At 46.7% G+C, this 19,337-nt stretch overlaps 1 protein-coding gene across 3 annotated transcripts in view; it reads right to left on the bottom strand.

Annotated features, from left to right (window-relative positions):
- Nucleotides 1-19,337, bottom strand: part of MYZAP (myocardial zonula adherens protein) — a 119,330-nt gene that overhangs the window by 76,548 nt on the left and 23,445 nt on the right. For all 3 annotated transcript variants that reach the window (XM_082618379.1, XM_082618377.1, XM_082618378.1), the window contains 2 exons: nucleotides 13,672-13,758; nucleotides 2,928-3,083 (listed from right to left, as the gene is read on the bottom strand). In XM_082618379.1, coding sequence (XP_082474505.1) covers nucleotides 2,928-3,083; nucleotides 13,672-13,758 — 243 coding nt within the window. The remainder of the gene's footprint in view (nucleotides 1-2,927; nucleotides 3,084-13,671; nucleotides 13,759-19,337) is intronic.

The raw sequence follows: 19,337 nt of genomic DNA, 5'->3' as shown, positions 1-19,337 counted from the left end.
ATCACCAACAATACACAAGGCACTAAATATAAGAAAAGTCAGTTGATCCCCCAAACACCGGTTTATACAAAGTCTGTTTAAATTTCTCTACAGTACCACTTCCAGAGGAGTAACGGGGCCTTAACTATATTTTCAATAAAAACAAAAAACCCATCAAATAGTCTCTGTCTTCCCCCTTCTTCTGGTGCCCCTAGGAGGATGAGGAACTCAGGGATCCTGGAACCGAACAGGAAGCCTCACGGGAGCCGTCTCCAGAATGCTCTGGCACTTCGGCAGCAGCAGTTTGGTTGGATGGGTGTGTGGGCACAGCATGAGCGGACCTGATTGTGAAGCTGTACTTGCACAGCTAGCATGTTGCGTTCAACCGCCGGCATGGTTCTGAGGATGACTGGGTACTGGTGGGGATTCCAAGGCAGGAAGGAGGGGGCACGGCAAGACACCACGCCCTCTCCAGAGGACTTCTCGTAACAAAGACTACTTGCTTGTCCTTGACTGCACACGTTCTGGGGACAGGAGCCACACGCACAACTGTTCACGCTGGGCAGGCAGAGTGGCTCTCTCCTGTGGCCCTGAGCTAGCTCTTGGGCTGCTCACCATGGGGGAGTGGGTGGAGCTGGGTGTTGCTCCCACCGGCAGATACTGCAGGAAGCCAACTGAGCCAGAGTCACCCACAAGCAAGGGAGGGCACATAACCCATACATACACTCAGCAATGAGGAGCGAGTGATAGGTCTGAAACCAGCTATAGAAGGTGTTTACCCGGAAATTAATTTTAAGTTGCAGATCACAGTGGCGGTTTGGAAATTCAGGTCAGTTACTCCCCTGTGACCTGGGCACCTGACAGCCTGAACCTACTATCTTGTCTTGGGCAATCTGCAACTCTCCAATCTGCTTAGAAGGTTTACCTCTTAAGTGGTGCCATGTTATTTAGGGCATTTCAGTGAGGAAGGTCTAAGCATTTCCATGAGAAAAATACAGGAAACTAGGAAGGTGCAAGTTGTTCCTACCCAGGAAAATTAGGACTGGGATACTGTGAATGGTTAAAACTGATCTTTGGGGGTTGGATGACTGGGGCTCTGAGGCTGGTGGTTGTCACACATCTTCTGCATGTTTGTGTATGAGTGTGGCTGTTCTGGCTTTTCTTCGTTTTCTCTGTTAAGCATTTATTATCTTTTTTATTCCTTAAAATTATACAAGTATCCAAATCTTTCGACACATTAAGAAATGCACATTATTTTTGATTTTTTTTTTTTTTGCGGTAAGTGGGCCTCTCACTGTTGTGGCCTCTCCCGTTGCGGAGCACAGGCTCCGGACGCGCAGGCTCAGCGGCCATGGCTCACGGGCCCAGCCACTCCGCGGCATGTGGGATCTTCCCGGACCGGGGCAAGAACCCGTGTCCCCTGCGTCAGCAGGCGGACTCTCAATCACTGTGCCACCAGGGAGGCCCTATTTTTGATATTTGATAAGAGATGTTCTTCTCAAAAACTCAAACAACAGCTGACAACATGTGTTTTGTGTCTTATTCGCAAACACAACCAAATAAAATGAGGCACAAAGAACTAGTTTTAAGGGACCTTAAAGGTCCCTTCCCAGACCTCACAATCTATACATGAGAAAACTGAAGCCCAGACAGGGCAAAAGTTTGTCTGGGCCAAAGAGCCAGACCTTGAACCAAGGTCCATGGGGACTCTACTGCCCATGCTGCCCCTGCTTCTCACTTTCTAGTCCACAGGCCAGTGTTTTGGTGCAGCTCATTGCCTCTCTATCTAATCACTCTGGTTTGGGTCACAAAGGCACTGCTCAATCTAGGGAGACACTGAGCGAACCAAAAAGGAATGGAAATGATGGATGGATGGATGGATGGATGGATGGATGGATGGATGGAGGGACAGGTAGGTAAGTAGATAGATATAGATAGATAGATTAAAAAGAAATGAAAAAATTACAAGGAAATGCTCCAAAATGTTAACAACTGTTCTGGTTGAATCGTAGAATTACAGGTGATTTTGTTTTCTTCTTCATACATGTTTACATTTTCCAAAATTTCTCAATAGAACATATAGTTTAAAAGAAATGTAATATTCAGTCCCTGGTCAGGGAACTAAGATCCTGCAAGCCGTGCAGCATGGCAAAAAAAAAAAAAAAAAAGTAATATTAATTACAAAAAACTGTATTAATTGACCTGGGTTGGACAATGTCTATCGTGGTTGACTTCCCACCATCCATTTCAACCTAACTGATTGGTCTGAACCAGCAATAGTCATCCTATTCCCCTTGCCAGTGATGGATTTGGGAGTGGGCATGTGACCTGGGTCCTGGCCAATGAGAAACAAGGGGAAGTCTAATGGAGGGTCTCTATAGAGCAACCAGAGATGACTGTCCTCTTTTCCTCCTCCAGACACCATCATATTTTTAGATGTTGCCATGAGCATGAGGCTGAAGGAGAAAAGAGCCAGGGGAAACTCAGAGAAGTAGAACTGGAGCTTGGAGAGGCCTGCTTAGAGCCCACCTACCCCTAGAGTTACCCCCACATGAGACAAATTCCTTTTCAAGTTGGCTTTTCTGTTACTTGCAGCGAAAAGCATCCAAATTTATACAGTTGTCCAAACTCGTACATTAGGAGTGTTCAATGTAATAAGCAAAACTACTTAAGAGCCTACTTATCATACATGGAAGAAAGAAGCCATTTGGTCTCCTGAGTATCCCTACTTAGTAACATCTAGAAATTCACTCTATACCTCACTGCAGAATTACATCTGCGCTTTTCCTATTACCAGGAAGATCTGCAGCCACATTTCCATCCACAATGATAACACTTAGAATTGTTTCAAAATGCCTATTACATTCATATCAATGCTTCCAACTCCACCCTCTTACATGCTACAAGAAGTGTATAAACCAGAAAAAAAAAATCCTTAAACAACTCACGTCTTTGATGTAGTTCATCTCTTCTTTCAGCTGATTGGTGGTCCACCCATACACCACCATTTCTTTCTGCTGGTTTTGATCTGATCTTCTCACCACACCATAGACCACACCCTGAGGGAGTTTTGTGGTGGGTTCACCATTGCTCAGGTCACGATACTAAAAGAGAGAGAGGAATGGAATAATGACTCTTTAGGCCTCATAGAGACAGCTGTCATCTCGGCCCACTGTATATGGTTATGCAGGTTGTACCCAGCACTAGGGTGCCTGGCAGTGGGGAGAGCGGCCAGTAGAAATCCAGCCTGGTCTCTGCTTGCCAAGTCACACCTGGCCTGGGCTGAGCCTGTCTTTACCCTGGAGGAATAGCACCTTTCCCTAATTTCTACCAAAGCTCTGTTCCTTTACCTTGTAGTACATCTGCAGGGCCCCATCTTCCCAGAGAAGGTGCCTTTATTTAATTCTCACAAAGGCGCCAGGTGGACTTGCGCCATCCCTGATAACAAGAGTGAGTGTCTAAAATCTCGCATTCTTGGGAATACTGTTTTTCTCTTTATACCAGTTCCTCTGTATGACTTCATCCTCATCATTAACTGTGTGGCCTGAAATGCATGAGGTTGAGATACGCAAGGGAAGAATTTTGGCAGCCATCTGGCAGCCAGATTGTCCTCTGAGGTTAGGGCTGACCCTGGAGCCAGTTCCAAGGAAAGGGGGTAGGGTCACCTGTTGTAACCACTCATGAAATATTTCTGAAAAGCCAGGCAGAGGTGGCATAACTTCACCCCAAAAGAATCTTCTGCTCCGTAACTCTCTCAGTTAAAGCTCTGATCAGTGCTAAAGTGCAAATACCTTTGGGAAGTGGGGAACATGTCCAAGTCCTAACACATCTTCATAGACTGAAGGCTCAAGAAGCAGGAGGAAGAGAAACTAAGATTTGTTGAGCACCTACTATAAGCTAGAAATGTCCCTTACACGTTTAATCTTCACAACGACACCGTGACATGGTGACTGTCCTCTCCACTTTATAGCTGAGAAAACTGAAGTTCAGAGAGGTTAAGTCTCTCCCCTGTGGTCACACATCTAGATTCGAGCCCAATTCTGTCTGACACTAAGTACACCTCCCCACAGTGCAGGCTTTGTTACATGTAGAGGCACAGAGTAGGCCTTCACAATATGGAAGTGAAAAACTCAAGATGAGACAGTGAGACTTCAGAGAAAAACCAGCCTACATCTAATCTTCCTTGGGACAATGCCATAGAAGGCTGAATTCCATTATGGCAACTCTGTTCTTACACTAATTTTAAAACCACCTTTGCATAAATTCTTTCTATGCACTTGCGGAACATCTTTGACATATAAAACTATAATTTGCATTTTAAAATCATTCATCTGCAGCAGAATAGTAAGTACTTTATAATCCCATTCAAAGTTTGTAAAAATAAAGCAAAGTTACCAGACAAATTATTAATCATTAACGACCTCTAAGGAGGGGACAGTGGGGAGGGGCAAGGGATGCTGGAGGACAGGATGACTTCAATTTTTTCTTTATACCCTTGTGTATGGTTTGTTTACAGTGTGAGCATTTTTTTAAAAAAATTAAGAAAACGAAACATCCATTGCTTCCCACTCTTCTGTACAAACCTGTTAAGAGAGAAAATATGAGGAGTGGGACACTCTGCATTTGCTTCTGGAAAATGCTTCCACTTGAGCCCCTCATACCTGGGTCCCACGGGCACTGAGGCAACTCTTGAAGTTGGTACCTAAGTTTAGGTGAGTGGGGGGTTAAATGGCTCTCAGTGGAGTGCAAAGCCGGGATTAGCTATCCCTGCTTTACTACACATTTAATTAGGAAGAGGAAAAGCTCTAATGAAACTCCCCACATACCGGGAAACAAAAGCATGCTCTTTCTGTCACCAACTCCACCCAGTTCCTGAAAAACAAGCTGATGTCGGCCTAAGGCTTTGGGGGAATGCATTTCTGCAAAGCAAAGGTTTTCGCAGGTGGACTGGCTTACAGGAAGATGCTCAGGTGGCCGGATACAGAGGACTCTGCCTCCCTGCCCACGCTGGGGGATGAGGACCATCACTGATGGAGGCAAATACAAACATGCCAAGGACAACACAGTCTGTGAAACACCACCCTAGAGGTCGTGGATCTGAAAATTATGCACATGGAAAGATACCAAAGTTCTGTTAAGTAAAAAATAGTAAATTTCATATTCCCATTTTTTGTTTTAGAAGTGTGTGTTTTGAGTATATAAAACACCTAGAAAGATGGACTCCACACCGTTAATGATAGTTTCCTCAGTGAAATGGGATTTCACTCTTCCCTTTATGCTCTTCTGTATTCTAATTTTTAATTAGTTTGAAATAACAGGCATTATTTTTGAATTGATCTTTTTTTTTTTTTTTTTTTTTTGCAGTATGCGGGCCTCTCCCTGTTGTGGCCTCTCCCGTTGCGGAGCACAGGCTCCGGACGCGCAGGCTCAGCGTCCATGGCTCACGGGCCCAGCCGCTCCACGGCATGTGGGATCTTCCCGGACCAGGGCACGAACCCATGTCCCCTGCAGTAGCAGGCAGACTGTCAACCACTGTGCCACCAGGAAGCTCTCAATAAGTACATTTTGAAGGCAAGAAGAGAGAGAGGATATTTGGAATTGTGCTTAGGCCAGAATATTTGGAGTATGTGGTCATCCTAGACACTGATCTGTGCAAAGGAAGAAAATCCCATGGTCAAGAAGGGTTCTTAGAGAATAATACCAGAAACACAGTTTTCCAAAAATCCAAATTGATGGTGGTAGGCCGCCACAGCCAACCCCTGACCCCAGAGGCTAGGACGGGCAGCTGGTCACACGTCCAGCTGCCAATATGACTTAGATGGACCGTAACATGGATTGACTGACTTGAAAACTATAAGCCAAGTTATTTCCAAAACTTTTTGTTTGGGACCTCTTCTTGAAGCCAGAGGGTGGCAGCTGACCTGGGGACTCTAAGTGCTGAGCCTCCGGGCATCCTATCCATCTTGTAGGCAGAAGAGGTGACTTTCAGGAATGTGCTCTGACCTGTCTGACCTGTGTGTCCATCACAGCAAATTACGGTTCCTGGTCATTACTCATGCTTGACTTTGTTTTGCCCGATTGTGACAACAATGAACGCTACAGCTGAGCCTAAGGGGCTCTTCCACAGCCTGGGAGGGAAATAGGGAGGGGATGGGCAGCCCTGTCCTCTCAGAGAAATGGAGACATTTGGCTTATTGAGATACTTGTTATTTCTGACTATCTCACAGACGGAATAGAGACCACTGCCTACATAAACTCATGCTTGGAAAAAGACGGATCACTTTGAATGCTTAAAGATGAGAAGGGAAAGAAAAATTCTAGCCAAGCAGAAATCCCACAAGAGAATGTAGTTCTCATCATAGTATCCTTATAAGAGTAACCTCTTAAAGATATTACTCTATACTCTGTCCTAATATCTTAGAGATATTACTCTTTATACTACTCTAAAGATATACTCTATCTATAAAGATATCTCTAAGTAGTATCTTAAAGATATTACTCCATTCTAAGCAGACAATAGCTGCTTAGGCCTAAACACTCCAGGAAAAAGAGAAGGAGAAGAATATCTTCGGGGAGGTGGGAGGATCAATTCTTTTCTGGAACCCAGGGGTATAGTACACACCTTAGGTAAGTTACCTTGACTGATACAACAGACCTTCCTGATAGGAGGAAGTGTGCAAGTTGACATCACCATGAGGACACGGCCAGGGCACAGATCCGAGACAGACCTATTACTACTACTAGCTGTGTGGCCCTGTGCAAGTGACTTACGTCACTGTTTCAGGGTCCTGAACAGTAAAATGGGGATAATACCACGAATTTCAGAAGCTTGTCTTAAGGAACACATGGAATAATAAACATAAATCATCTAGTGAACTGCTGGGCATACTAGCAGATACCTGACAGATTCTATTGGTAGCGGTGGTGGCTTTACATTTCCGAGCATCTGATTTCCTACTAACTTCTCCACATCTGTCTAGATGCTTCCGCCTGTCTGTCCACCTCTCTCCTCTTGGCTCCTTTTGCTATGCCCATCACAGTCACCAGATTTACTCTGACAGTGAAACGCTCACCCCTGAACTGGCCTTGGTTTCTCTGCTGGGAAAATTCAAGAGCTTGGTGCGCAATCTCCTGGCCCCTCCTCTGTGTCCAATGAGGTTGTGGGGTGGGGGCACTGCTGGGGCAGCCAACGCAGCCCTGACCTTGTGTTAAACCACAGCCACTGCACTTTCACCGTTCTACAGATGGCGCTGTCATACATATTCGTTTGAATAAAGAGTTCCAGAACTAAAGAAGTGTGGGGAAATGCTGGCTCCAGGCTAACCTTTCCATTTGCTAGAAGAGGAAATTGAGGCCCCTGGAGATGACTTGAGTGGCCCGACCACGACCTCGAGGGATCAGGCAGCCAGCACTAGAACCCAGGCCTCTTTGCCCTCCAGGGGCTGCTATCTCTGAGAGGCACATAGAGTCCTACACGCTATCGCCAGGGCAGCTCCAGCCCCATCTGAATCACAGCAGCACACTCCCTCACCTGGCAACAGTTCGTGATGTTGTATAAACAGTCACGCCAAGGATGAGAACGCAGCAGGCTTATTCATCCGGGGCTTTTAAGGGAACAAGGACTATAAAAATGAATGGCAAGGGTTTCCTTTTAACCATTTTACTGGGCTAGGAAAGCCCCCGACTTTTTATACATACACATATATCCGCTCTCCCTCACTTAGGGTTCTCCAAGGTCGAGAGAGAAACAACTTCTTTAAAAACGCAAGTCACTAAAGGACATCTATGACAGAAGGATGCTAATAGCTAATTAAAATATTATCCACTTCAAGCTACTTTGTCACTTTGGAAACACCTCACCATCGCACAGCCTCTGAACAGGCAGAGCTTAGATTGTATTCTCTAAAATTCAACTATGCAGTGAGACCCTGATTCAACACGATAAAGGTTTAATAGCTGGTGTTGGTTCTATCTCTTACTTCTCTGTGTATGTGTGTATCTGTGTGTGCATAAGAATATTTGCACATAGATTTGGATAGGAATATGGATACATACATTCACAAAGTTCTTTGAAAATGATAGGGGTTGGGCTTCCCTGGTGGCGCAGTGGTTGAGAGTCCGCCTGCCGATGCAGGGGAAGCGGGTTCATGCCCCGGTCTGGGAGGATCCCACATGCCGCGGAGTGGCTGGGCCCATGAGCCATGGCCGCTGGGCCTGTGCCTCTGGAGCCTGTGCTCCACAACGGGAGAGGCCACAACAGTGAGAGGCCCACATACCGAAAAAAAAAAAAAAGAAAATGATAGGGGTTTAATTTCAAAATTATCTACTACCAATTTTAATTTTAATGTTCAACAATTTAATAAACATGTCATCAATCCCTCAACACGAAATTTGTGTCTACAAACTAATCAGCATTTCCTCTTCCATAGAATTAATGACATTTAGTATACAAATAAAAGTCCATCGCTCATTTGCCCGAGTTGTTAATACAATTTAAGGTGATAATATTCCACAAAGAAACTTATCATGGGTTGAACTGTGTCCTGCAAATAGAGAGCACGTTGGAGCCCCCTTCCCCAGTACCTCAGAATTTGGCCTTATTTGGAGACAGGGTCCGGTTAAGAAGAGGTCCCTGGAGTTAAGACCTAATCCTATATGACAAGTGTCCTTACAAAACGAGGACAAGTTGGATTCAGAGGCAAACACACACACAGGGAGAGCAGCACGTACAGCTGGGGCGATGCTGCCACAGCCCGGGACTGCCAACCGCCGCCAGAAGCTCAAAGAGGCAAGGAAGGATTCTTCCCTGGAGCCCTCAGAGAGAGCATAGCCCTGCTGATACCGTGACCCCAGACTTTCAGCCTCCAAGACTGGGACGCCATAAACTTCTGTTGTTTAAGCCCCCCAGTTTGCGCAACTTTTTTATGGCAGCCCAAGGAAACTAATACAAAACTGAATCACCATAATCCACAATCACGCACTAAGCGCCAACTATGGTCAAAATTAAAAGACTGCACATTTTTATGTGTGTGTATATATGTACACGGATGTTGCAGGAATATGTATGTATACATATGTGGAGTGCTTAGCAGCAGATGGCTAGGTGCCAAGGGAGAGGGTAGCCTGGGTATCCTGTAGCTCAAGAGAGGGGATAATCACCCAGGCACAGGCAGTCCAGGAAGGTCGTGGGGAAGCGGGCCTTCAGTAGGGCCTTGAAGGGTGAGGAGACTTGGAGAAACTGAGTGTGGCTGGGCAGAGACTCATAAATGATCCAGATTTCATACTTTTAAATACTAAAATAATGGTAGGGCTTCCCTGGTGGCGCAGTGGTTGGGAGTCCGCCGGCCAATGCAGGGAACGTGGGTTTGTGCCCCGGTCCGGGAAGATCCCACATGCCGCGGAGCGGCTGGGCCCGTGAGCCATGGACTCTGAGCCTGCGCGTCCGGAGCCTGTGCTCCACAACGGGAGAGGCCACAGCAGTGAGAGGCCCGCGTACCGCAAAAAAAAAAAAAAAAAAAAAAAAAGGTAAAATAATGGTAATACAGCAATAAAATATCTGTCCATAAAAGTAACACCATGCAGAGAACACTGAACACCAACTCAGCCACCAGTAGGACAGGACTCAGGAGAGCAAAGCTGATGTACGGGGTGTGCATCCTCCCCAAAGCAGCCAACCTGTGTACGGAGGAGTTCTCTGAGGTAAGGTTTCTGCAGAGAGAGGAGGCGAGGCCCAGGTGTATTGGCAGAGGAATGCTCAGAGGAGGACATAATAACATCAGAAAAGATGCAGCAGGCACAGTCCAAAAGGGAGGAGGAGATGCAGGACAGGCAGTTTCAGGAGGGAAAATGACTTCTCCAGGGGGGACAGGGGAGAAAAGCAAGAACCAGGGCCACTGGGTTTGACAAACAAGGGGAAGCAATTTGGCATTAAGTCATCGCCTCTCTAATCAGTGGTACAGGCCAGACACTGTGGTGGGACCTTTGCATATACTAGCTCAGTTACTCTTTGCAGCTAGGCTTTAATGTGCCTACTTGAAAGATGAGGAAACTAATAGCAGAGAAACAAAGTATCTGGGAGCCATCCGTGGACTGGGCAAAGCAGTCTCGGGGCAGGTGGGATCTTCCTTAAGAGAAAGACAAAGAGAAGCAGGCACCTGGGCATCTGCCTTAGGAGCAAGAAGCCGTCCACATCCACCCAAGGAACCCATGACTCCAGAGAAAGACGCTGCCTCTGTTGTAATTACCTCCAGAAGCCTCCAAACACCCCATCCTGAAGCTGGGCAACCTGTACCACCTGCTACACCCTTCCCCAGCTCCACTGTGAGTAATTCCTCTTCCTGATGATTTGGGGCCAGCAGACAGAATGGCCCAGCTGGCAGTGGTGTCTATGTGTGGCCCATGGCATCCTTAGGTCCTCAAAAGACACTAAGCGTCCTCCATGACTGTGAAAAAGAACAAGGCCCAGTCCTGCCCTCAGCCGGCTGAAGCTCTAACAGGGCCCTGGAAATCCTCTGAGAAGTTTCGCTTTATCAGCAACCCACTGGGCCATTTACAGCTTCTACATCCGAGCGAGCTCCAAACCCTGCCTTTGCACGCTGCAGACCCCTCCAAAGGAACCAGTCACTTCACCAGTGTTCCCGGCATCTTGCAATTTTGTGGGCTATGTATGATGTCACAGAGAGGGGCAGCCACACCGAAGGCACATCAGAGGAGCTGGCACCCCCAGGGCCTCCCTGCTGGTGCCTGCCTCTGGCTCCCAATGACTCAAGACCAGGCACCTGGCTAGGACATGGTGACGAAATCACCCAGAACAGCCTCACAGTTACCACCAGGACCTTCAAGTGCGGCCACCACCCAAGGACTTCGGTTCTGGGGTAACAGGCAGCCACACCCTCCTCCTCTCTACCCCAGTTCTTCTGCAGTGAGCCACTGATGCATCAGAGACGGGCACTCAGGCTGCACACCTGGTCCACCCAGTCTAAGAAGCATCCTGGTACATTCTCTCCCCCAGCATTTCTCCGCACGCCCCTTGAGTTCCCAGGCAGGAGGGTGCAGGGTGCAGGGAGACTGGAAGCACTTTGTCCCCCACCAGCACCACTTTCACCTGGATTACATCCTGCTTCAGGATGACATTTTTTTTTTTTTTTTTTTTTTTTTGTGGTACGCAGGCCTCTCACTGTTGTGGCCTCTCCCGTTGTGGAGCACAGGCTCCGGACACGCAGGCCCAGTGACCATGGCTCACGGGCCCAGCCGCTCCGCGGCATATTGGATCTTCCCGGACCGGGGCACGAACCCATGTCCCCTGCATCGGCAGGCGGACTCTCAACCACTGCGCCACCAGGGAAGCCCCAGGATGACATTTTGATCAAAAAAAAAAAAAAAAAAAAAAAAGGAGGGTCTAATTGCTTTTAAAAGTTTGAAAAGCGCTGTTCAAGACCAATAGGCAAATTGGTACACAACGTGGTTACCAAGGCACCCATGACATAGAACACTTTGCCTCTTTCTTCAGGAATACTTGACTATTCTTGTGCAGTGACATGCACTCCGGTGCCTCACAGCATCCACTGTCCCAGTGTCAGCACCCAGAAGCCCCTCACAAACATCTCCCCAGGCGTGCGACTCGGGTCTAACTCCCAAAAACCAAATTTCCCACTGTGTCTACCATGCATACGAGGCCCTTGTCCTGTCACTCACCCCAGCCTGGGCCCCTTTCTCCAGCAAGCACTCGTTCTGATTCCCCATGTGCTAAGCTGCCCATGAGCCCCTGGACACAGCCCAGGGCCACTTCTCTGACCAATCTATCAGCTTTGAAAGGAAGGACAGGGAGGGGATTGGTGAGGGCAGAAGGGGACCCCTTCCCCCAGCAACACAGGGCCCTGGTCATCAGCCAGGGTCCAGCAGCCAAAGCCTGACCACTCCCGCTCTCTTTGGTTATGAGCTTTTACCCCCAAACTTTTTCTTTGGAGAATGCTCAAAGGTACAGAGAAGCTGGAAGAATAAACTAAGTAACCAATGTACCATTATCACAAGTAAGAAAAGTACTATTTATTCAATAATATGTAATATATGGGTTCATATTCAAAACTGTACAGTTATCCCAATATATCTTTTATAGATTTTTTTGGATCCAGGATTTAATTAAGGTTTAATTTGTTATAATGATATTAAGTCTCTCTAGTCCCTTTTATCTCCAACAGATTCTCATTTTTCTGAAATAACATTGAATTTATTAAGGGAGCCTGGCTAATTTTTTGTAGACAGTCCCACATTTTGGATTTTTCTGTGTCCTTATTACTAGATTCAATTAAACAAGTTTGGCATGAATATTACTGGTAACATTGTTTACTTCTGAATTGTATCACATCAAAAGTCACATAATACCAGGCTGCCCACTACTGGTAATGCTGAATCGGATCACCTGGTAGAACTACTGGCTACCATACTGTGGCATATTGTACCTTCAGAGTCAGTAAGTGATCAGTGAGGTAATACTCTTTTTTTTTTTTTTTTGCAGTACGCGGGCCTCTCACTGCTGTGGCCTCTCCCGTTGTGGAGCACAGGCTCCGGACGCGCAGGCTCAGCAGCCATGGCTCACGGGCCCAGCCGCTCCGCGGCATGTGGGATCTTCCTGGACTGGGGCACAAACCTGTGTCCCCTGCATCGGCAGGCGGACTCTCAACCACTGCGCCACCAGGGAAGCCCAGTGGGGTAATACTCTTGAGCTCACATGAATATACTGCTCCACAGTCATCTTCCACCAATTAGTATTTGCATTCATTCATGACCTGACCTGGGGGTTACAAAGCAGAGATTTTCTAAATTTATCAGCTGATGTCATATAAAGAAGAGCTTTCCCTTTTATAATCTCTCTCTGAATCTCTCTCTCTGATTATTACTATAAATCCATGAGGGTTTTTTATTATTCAATGTGCCACGGCTCATCACTGTCATTAATTCTTTTTAATGTTGAAATTTTTCCATTTTTACCAGTGAGAGCCCTTTCAAACAGGCTTCTGGGTCCCTTGATATGGCCCAACTCTCCATGTTCCCAGAGCCCTGCTTACACTTCTGGAGGCTAACACTCGAATGATCACGTCATCTTGGTTTACTTATACGTCTGTCTCACCTGCAAAACTACGAGTTTCTCAAGGCAAGGCCAAGGTCAGAGCTATCTTTGTGGCCCAGCGTGTAGCACAGCAGCTGGCACAAAAACGCCTGCGCAACTCCTCCCTGCAGCCAGGTGCCCTTGCCGCACCAGAGCTGCTGCTGGGCTGTTCCTCTCCAGGCAACCCCTCCACCATGTGAGCGGGGCCTCTGGCTCCAGCCACAGAGAAAGGCTCAGGCCCCGCCGGCAGCTCACAATGGGCCCTTTGACTCAACGGGATGAGGCTCTTTCAGGAAAAACACGTTCCCAGCCACAACACCTGTCACTAAGGCCAGCACTCCCGGAGCCTCAAGGCCACACAGAGCCTACGTTCACCAAGAAGCAAGAGCAGGGACAGGAGACAGCAAAGCAGACTGACTTCTGGGAAGATGGCAGATGGGGGGCAAGTTCAAGAGGGCCTTTCATCACACAGCTGCTGACATGCAGGCTCTGTGAATAGCCTGGATGGAAGATGGCAGGAAAAGGGGTTAAAATAAAAGAGTACAAAGATGGGAACTGGTCAGGGCTTCACTTCAGAGATGGCTTACCTTCTCTCTTCTTTCAACCTTCTTTTCACTTGACTCAGACACTGGACTTTCAGGAGGTACGGTCAGCCGTAGTCTGCAGACATTTGCCTAAGAGAGATGAGAGAAGAGGCCTGTTATGAACCTGCATTTGCATTTGCAGCAGCCAGATGACCTGGGGCTTCTCAGAGCCTCTTTCCCCTACTTAGCAATGGTGATGATGGTACCAATCTCACAGGGGACGCCGGGGTAAGACCAGCCTTTGCCTGGCTCATCACAGGCACTCATCACCTCACTGCTTATGTTTTATGTTTTCCTTTTTTAGGAGACTACTGAATAGTTTCACAGAGTTCAAACATTTTTTTTTTAATGGCTCATGTTCCGTGACAGTACAGAATGATCTGATTTCACATCCATAGGCCAAAATACAGCTAGAAGGATAGAGGCCAAACTATACACAGTGGTGATGGGGTAGGAGGGTGCTTTCTACTTGACTCTGTGTTGGCTTTTCCTATAACAGACATGTACATGTTTAATCACAACCTTTTTTTTAAAAGTCTATATACCCATGTTCACAGCAGCATTATTCACAACAGCCAAAAGGTAGAAACATCCCAAATGTCCATCAATGCATGAAGGAATAAAATGTGGTACATACATAGAACAGAATATTATACAGCCTTATAAAGGAAGAGAATTCTGACACATGCTACAACGTGGAGGAAACCTGAGGACATTATGCTGAGTGAAATAAGGCAGGCACAAAAGGACAAATCCAATATGCTTCCACTTACGTGAGGTCCCTAGAGTAGTCAAATTCATAGAGACAGAGAGCAGAATGGCGGTTGCCAGGGGCTGAGTTATCCTTTCAGGGGAATGGAGTTTCAGTTGGAAAAGATGAAAAAATTCTGGAGATGGACGGTGGTGATGGTTGCACAACAATGACAATGTACTTAATGCCACATGATGTCTATTTCATCCTATTGTCACAGCCTGGTCCTACTGTGACATTTTCCAGAGAGAAGTGATCCTACCATTAAAACAACAACAAACCCCAGAGGGCCAAAGCAGCACCCAGAGTGCCCAGCCCACAGCCAACTGCCCTCGTGAGAGCACTGCTTGTCCCTGTTATGGGTTGAACTGTGTCCCCCTAAAATGTATTATGTTGAAGTCCTAACCCCTAGCACCTCAGAACGTGACTTTATTTGAAAATAGGGTCTTTATAGAGGTTACAGAAGCTAAAATGAGGTCATTAGGGTGGGTCCTAATCCCAAATAACTGGTGTCCTTATATAACGGGGAAATTGGGAGGCAGACACGCATACAGGAAGAACACCATGTGAGCATGCGAAGAAGAAGGGCCTGGAACAGACCCTTTCCTCACAGCCCCCCTAAGGAACCAATCCTGCTGACACCTTGATTTTGGACTTCTGGTCTCCACAACCGTGAGACAATACATTGCTGCTGCTTAAGTCACCCGGCCTGTGGTACCTTTTTGCAGCAACCCTAGCAAACTAATACACCCCCCAACCTGGTTTGCAGGGTCACAGATCTGCACTGGTCCACAGGGCAGCTTCTGAGCAAAAGTACCCGGCATCCAAGAAGCCCAGCGTTGGATATGATTGTAAAAGACCTTTGAACGCCAACCTGCCAGCCTACGAAGGAACCCCCTAACCCAACAGTGCTCCTGGCAGGTGGACACCCAGCCAGAGGGTAACATTTTCCATGTACAGGTGAGAACACATTTGGAACACATCAGCACTTCCACACACACCACTGCCTCCCTCTGAGGTACCCCATTTTGCTACCTGACACCTCTAGCTTCCTGATAATGAACTTACAAGTTCTTCCTCAGAACTCCTACCTAATGGACCCAGGGTGCCCTCGGGGACTGAAACAGAATTCCCTTTACTCTTCACAGGCCCGAACCTCCTTTCTTCTGCACTAAACAACCCCAGTTCTTTCAGCCATGTGATTTGGTTTCAAGATCCTTCTTCATCCTCACTCTCCTCTGGGCAAGCTTTGACTCCAGTGACCCCAGGGTGAGATGTGGCCTGACACATGGCCAACTTTGCAATAAACCTTCAAAGCTCATCGCCAGTCATGCTGGCCAAAGAGAAACCAAGCCATCCCAGCACGTAGCTCTCTTAGCTGACAATCCACAACACTGATGGGAATTCGAGGGCCTCCAGAGAAAGGTAACCCTTTGATTATAGGCCACTTGGACTGGCTGAAAACAGCTGGCATTTGCACAAACATCAAAGTGTAACTCATACCAGGCAGGTAATCCAAGTCTGTGATGCTCAATAATCTTGTCCGGTAGGCTGGATCTGAGCCACAGCACAATTTTGCAGAGAAAAGGAAGGGCTTTTCTCCTGCACCACATCACACACACCCCCCCACACAGAGTATGTGCACACATGTATATACCTACACAGGTGCACACGCACATACACAGGTTCCAATACCTACTAGGCTGTGTTGATTATGAGCAAATTTTTAATCTCTCTGAATCTCAAGGGTAAAGGCAGGTAAAGGAAGGTGTCTGGCACATAGTAAGCCTCTATCAGTATTAGATATTTTTATTATTATCTAGATATTATCATCATCCTACAAGCTCCAAAATGATATAGGCTTAACTGGCTTCCTGGCTCTGCTTTCTATAATACTAAACAATTTGGTCAACGGATCTAATGGGTATTAGTACTGCAAGTGATACCTTTTTTTAGGCTGATTGCCCTAGAGGGGTAATCCCTAATGGCAATAATTTTCAGAATAAACTAAAAACCTGAAGAAAAGACAAGGCCCAGAAGGGACCTCATGGGTCCAATCACTCAAAATGAGAAGTCCCCTCCCCCTGATTGAGACAATTCTTTATTTGTCCACTCAGAACTCCGATATTCCTCAACACACTTCCTGTAAGTCTCCCCGAACCATGTATACCCTACGGTACGCAAAGACGCAGGAGAAAGAGAATGCATTTCTCTAAACTATCAGTTTTACCTGGTGATAGATAATGAATTAAAATAAAATGAACATGTGAAATAAACATTTGACTTCAAAGCTATCTGGCAGGTGCAGCAGGTGCTTGCGGCTACACCCAGGCCCCTGTGTAGAGTGTTTACTCTTGTCATTAGAAGTGCTTTTATGGAAACAGTAAGGCATGGATTACACGCGGTGCTTGCATTCTGTAATCAGTGCTGATCCACAGATGGACTGACTATACAGATGCAGTTCAAACCCAGCTTGGAACAGGATCAGACCCTTCCTAATAAGATGGTCAAATGTACTGTCATGTGAAAAAAAGAAAGGTGCTGGGGGAAAAATGTTAACAATAACCCCATTTTTGTTTTTTAAATACAATCTGATAATTTGTATAGATTTGTGGGGGGCGGAAATGTCTTTAAGGAAACACAGCCAGCTGCTGCTGGTGGTAGTGGTGGTTATCTTTGGAAAGTGGGATTTCTGCGATGTCTACACCTGTTCCGAGTACGTGTAAGTTTTTAAATTAAAAATCATAGGGCCTCCCTGGTGGCGCAGTGGTTGAGAGTCCGCCTGCCGATGCAGGGGATACGGGTTCGTGCCCCGGTCTGGGAGGATCCCACATGCCGCAGAGCGGCTGGGCCCGTGAGCCATGGCTGCTGGGCCTGCGCGTCCGGAGCCTGTGCTCCGCAGCGGGAGAGGCCACAACAGTGAGAGGCCCGCATACCACAAAAAGAAAAAAAAAAAAAAAAAAAATCATAGTAGTCATAGCAATAATAAAGATTGAGAGCAACTATATCAGACAGAGAGAGACAGAGAGAGACAGAGAGAGAGAGATCAGTCCTTCCTAGACCCATAGGACTGCTTCAGGAGCAGCAAAGAGAACATCCCAAAGGTCTAAAAAGTACTCTGAATTTCTTTACAGAAGCACTAAGTAACCCCTGAATGCATCAGATAGATTGACCCAGTAGATTATCTCCCTTTAGTCATTCACTTTCAGGAATCTCCCTGTGGGAAAATGTCCCACTGAGTAAGATCAAGGCAGTGTTGCTTATCTCTCTGAGCATTTTAGGATGCTGACCTTCATGGTTTCCTGACACTCAGGTACATAATACCCAGAGCAGCCCAGGCTGGACAGTACCTGAGAGGCAGGTAAGGTAGTTTATTCCCAGGGGTTCCCATGGCAGCTGGCTCAGCCTTGTGTTCTGAACTTTGAGGAGAGCTGAATCTTACTTACCCTGAACACTACTGCTGGACCAGCCGTCCCTACAAGAAAGGGTCCCTTCCAGTGCATCAAAAGCAGGAAGATGGACTTAGTGTACTTTAAGTACTGAGCACCCACTACTTGTAAAATACTTTTAAGGGCTATGAGGGTACTAATATGGAAAAGAAATAGCCATGCCCATAGAGGCTCATAATCCAGAAACACACCCACAAAGGGCAATCAAGAGCACTTGGTATAACCAATATAATATTGGGAGAGACAGGGTTGTTTGTGGTTAAGGCACGATGGAACTGCACTTCTGGGTTCCAATTTTGGTTCTGACACCTACTAGCTATGAAACCTTTGGAAAGCTACTTAATTTTTATTGCTTCAGTTACTTTAGTTGTAAAACACAGCTAACAATACTGCAGAACCACTCTCTTGAACTTGTGGCGAGGATTAAATAAACTAATGAAGAAACTAATGAAAAGGGCTTAGAACAGTTTCTGGTACATATCAAGTACTCTGTAAGTCGTCTTTTTTACCCTGGGAATATAGGAAGGAGAACAATCATCTTAACTGGAGGTGGGAGTACGTCGGAAGGCTCCTAGAGATGACATTTGAGCTGGGTATAGAAGGAGAGAAAGGACTGCTTGGGTCAGTGAGGTTGGGAGAATCCATCATCAGAATAACAACAGACAATTACCAGGCAAGGCATTCATTCCAGGCCGGCCAAAGGCACAGACATTGGCATGTTCTGAAAATGGTAAATGGGCCTGCATCCTGAGCAACAGTCGGGGAGGAAAATGGACAAACAGGTAGGGGCCAAACTCTGACAAGCTACAAATGCCTGATGGCAAAGCAAGGCCTCTAATGGAAGACATTGGGGAGCCATTTAAATTTCTGGAGGAAGGGACTAACACTCAAATCTGAGTTCAGTGATTCAATAGCAATTATTGAGTACCTCCTATTATGTTCCACACCCAACAACATGGACTAGAGAGGGGGAAACAGGGCTCCCAAGTAGGCTTTGTACCTTAATTGCTTCTGTAGCCCTTACAGCGCTCAGCATAATATCAACACATAACAGGCCCTGCTCAGTAAATATCAGTGTGGGTTTCCTTTTAGGTTGAACTAAAACACAGGACGGAGAATGTACCTGAAACTCCCCAGAGAGCCTTCCACTTTCTTCAAAAACCAACCCCCATGGGAGGAATAGCAAGGCAGGGGCAGCGAGCATTCAAGCCTCTTCCACAAGAAGATACACAACCGAGTCCTTGTCTGCAATCAGGGCACCTAGGAGCAAAGCCGGGCCTCTGGGGACTTGTTTCTGACCCCCTTTGTGGAGGCAGAAAGCTGGTCCCCATGGAGGGGGGATTCTGGGATCCACGTACCATCATGCTCTCAGCTTCAAGTACCTGGGCTCACCTGAGGGAAAACTGTCCCTCTCAAATAAAAAGGGGTGAAGATCACCTAGGAAGGTGCCAGGTTTGCTCATCAGTTTA

This window comes from Mesoplodon mirus (genome assembly GCF_964341445.2).
Source record: "Mesoplodon mirus genome assembly, chromosome: 4".
In the NCBI taxonomy this organism is placed as follows: domain Eukaryota; kingdom Metazoa; phylum Chordata; class Mammalia; order Artiodactyla; family Ziphiidae; genus Mesoplodon; species Mesoplodon mirus.
This window is presented reverse-complemented; position numbering and strand designations above follow the sequence as displayed.